We start from the raw sequence: 2,437 nt of genomic DNA on the forward strand, positions 1-2,437 counted from the left end.
TATAAAAAACTCAAGAGTCCCAAGCTCTGCAACTGTATAAGATGGAACCTGATTAGAAAACCATTTCCAGAGCTTCTATGGCATTTCTAAACCAAAATGTCATTTCAAGATTTAAGGTTATTGCAAAAAGAAACCTGATTAAACAGACACACAGGGCCCTTCAATAAATCCACTTGCAACCAATATGCTAAATGAACAAAGTTGAACCAATTTATTATCCAGATGACAGGTGATTCTAAATTTTCCTACTTCTTTCTTTATTTCAAGGTAACTCGGTAAGTTTGTAAACCCAACCAGCGTTGCTCATCAACATTTTCGATGAATATCAATGCCCAAAACTTACAACTGAGTTTTCTCATATCCGCAACAACAAATAACATTCACCAGATATCCTTTACCATCCAACAGTTTTTGAGCAATCAAAAGAAAACACAAGCCTTAACTGAATCAGAACAGCAGAAATAAATTCAAAGGACGCCCAATTGAAGGGAAATATGGCAAATATCCAACTGAATCAAAACAAGAATTCATTTCAATTGTGCGCATTATTCAACATTTAATCCCAAACAAGCCGTCTGGTCCCACTAAATTAGCATTATTCATCATTTAATCCCAAACAAACAAGATGTGAAGCCCCACTTAACCAGCATTATTCTAATTATGGAATATCCCAAGGCTTAGGCTCAGGGACAGCAACAACCATACCTTGGAGATCCTTGGTAAGCACAACCTGACAACCCAACCTTGAATGCTTGTTCAAAACCCTAGCTCTCGAATTCCTCTTTAACACATATTCCTCGTCATAAGATCTCGGGGGCAGCTTCTCGAGCCACTCCTGGGCGATGTTGACCTCGCACTCAGCGGAGCAAGCCTCGATCTCCTCCAGGCGATGCGAGGCTGGGTCGATTAGGCCGCTATTTGTTAGGGCTTTGAGGAGAGTATGACCTGAAAGACCCACGATCTCTCGCTTCTGGCCGTCCGGATCGATCGCAGAGAGCTTCACGATTCTATCAGCGACTTTGGCGGCGGCGGTGGTGGTGGTGGAGGAGCGGGTGAGGATGGATTTGGTGAAGGGAGAGAGAGAAGGAATGCGGTTGATTTGAGAGGAGAGTCTGTATAGAGAGGATGTTGCCATTTCTCAGTGCTCTTCTATTTTAAAAAGTGCGTATACTGTATTTTATTATATTGGAGACTCTCCAAACAGTCTCTATGCCTTTCACTCCAGTGAATTGCACGGTTGGTTTTTTCGATGCGGATCAAGTCACCAGTCACCTTCCTCACTATCATGCCTTTTGTCTAGCCATATGAGTTAACTCGATAAATCATCCACCTTGATACCCATTTGACTCCTTCAAAACCATAATGAAACTCGGTTTAACTTTTTTTTTAAATGAAAATATCATCATTTTAACTTAATAATTTTGAAATAAATATTGTTTAAAATTAATATCAGTTAGTAATCAATCTCTGAATCTTAAATCGGGTTATAAATTAAATATAATTCAAGTCTTGGGGCAGGTTATGGATTAAGTTAAATTATGAGCTAGATTAGATATTATAGTTATGTTTTTATTTGGTACTATTTCTTTTTATCTTTTTTATATTGTAAAGGAAACTTATATTGCCTGTTATTAATTAAGTATCAAACCTTTTAATTTTAGCAATTTTACCGTAAAAACAATGAGTATCGTACAATGTTACCCCTTAATCTATTTACTTATTTACTGTTAGTGATTGTTAAATATTTTATGTAATTTGCACATTTTTTAAGCGTTTTTTTTTTGTTTTTAGATTAATGTGAGTGTCCGGGCCAGCTTGCACACCACGACTAATCTTACGGACCCTGAAGTTAACGAATTAAGCGTCTTTTTTAAAATGTTAAGATAGAGAGAGAGAGAGAATTTTACCACAACTCTTGTGCACTTTACGTCATTCCTTGCTTTTATACAAGGAAGTATTATCATTTTAGTTAAAAATATTACAAAATGTTAAGATAGAGAGAGAGAGAGAAAGAATTTTACCACAACCCTTGTGCACTTTACGTCATTCCTTGCTTTTATACAAGGAAGTATTATCATTTTAGTTAAAAATATTACATTCCCTCGTGTTATACAAGTTTAGTTAATTTTAGAAAAAACATATTAAAAAAATAAAATAAAATAAAAATAATAGTGTTATTAAACTTGATTAAGTAAATTAATTTTAAAACCTCCCGACTCAACTCTTTATCTAATTCAAATTTTTAATTAAATTATGTGAAAATTAACTTAACTTAAATAGATCAATTTTATATATTTAAATACAACCTTAATTATCGATAAAAACATGATTTAGTTTTTTAAAAAAACTTCAAGATGATATTTTTTTTTTAAAATATTGAGATAATAACAAATTCATAGTCTTAGTCCCCAAGCGATTTGTGTGATGAATACTACCG

General features: G+C 34.3%; 1 protein-coding gene across 1 annotated transcript; it reads right to left on the bottom strand.

Moving 5' to 3' along the window:
* Positions 1-443: 443 nt before the first annotated feature.
* On the bottom strand, positions 444-1,279 carry LOC105125811 (adrenodoxin-like protein, mitochondrial). The gene has a single exon (XM_011026435.1). The coding sequence runs from the start codon at positions 1,133-1,135 to the stop codon at positions 659-661; it is 477 nt and encodes a 158-aa protein (XP_011024737.1). The 5' UTR covers positions 1,136-1,279; the 3' UTR covers positions 444-658.
* Positions 1,280-2,437: the final 1,158 nt, after the last annotated feature.

The sequence above is a fragment of the Populus euphratica genome, unplaced genomic scaffold, assembly GCF_000495115.2.
Source record: "Populus euphratica unplaced genomic scaffold, PopEup_1.0 scaffold58.1, whole genome shotgun sequence".
Classification (NCBI taxonomy): domain Eukaryota; kingdom Viridiplantae; phylum Streptophyta; class Magnoliopsida; order Malpighiales; family Salicaceae; genus Populus; species Populus euphratica.

Bases quoted from the DNA above. Each gene is read 5' to 3' on its own strand.
- LOC105125811 (XM_011026435.1), bottom strand. From the start codon at position 1,135: ATGGCAACATCCTCTCTATACAGACTCTCCTCTCAAATCAACCGCATT.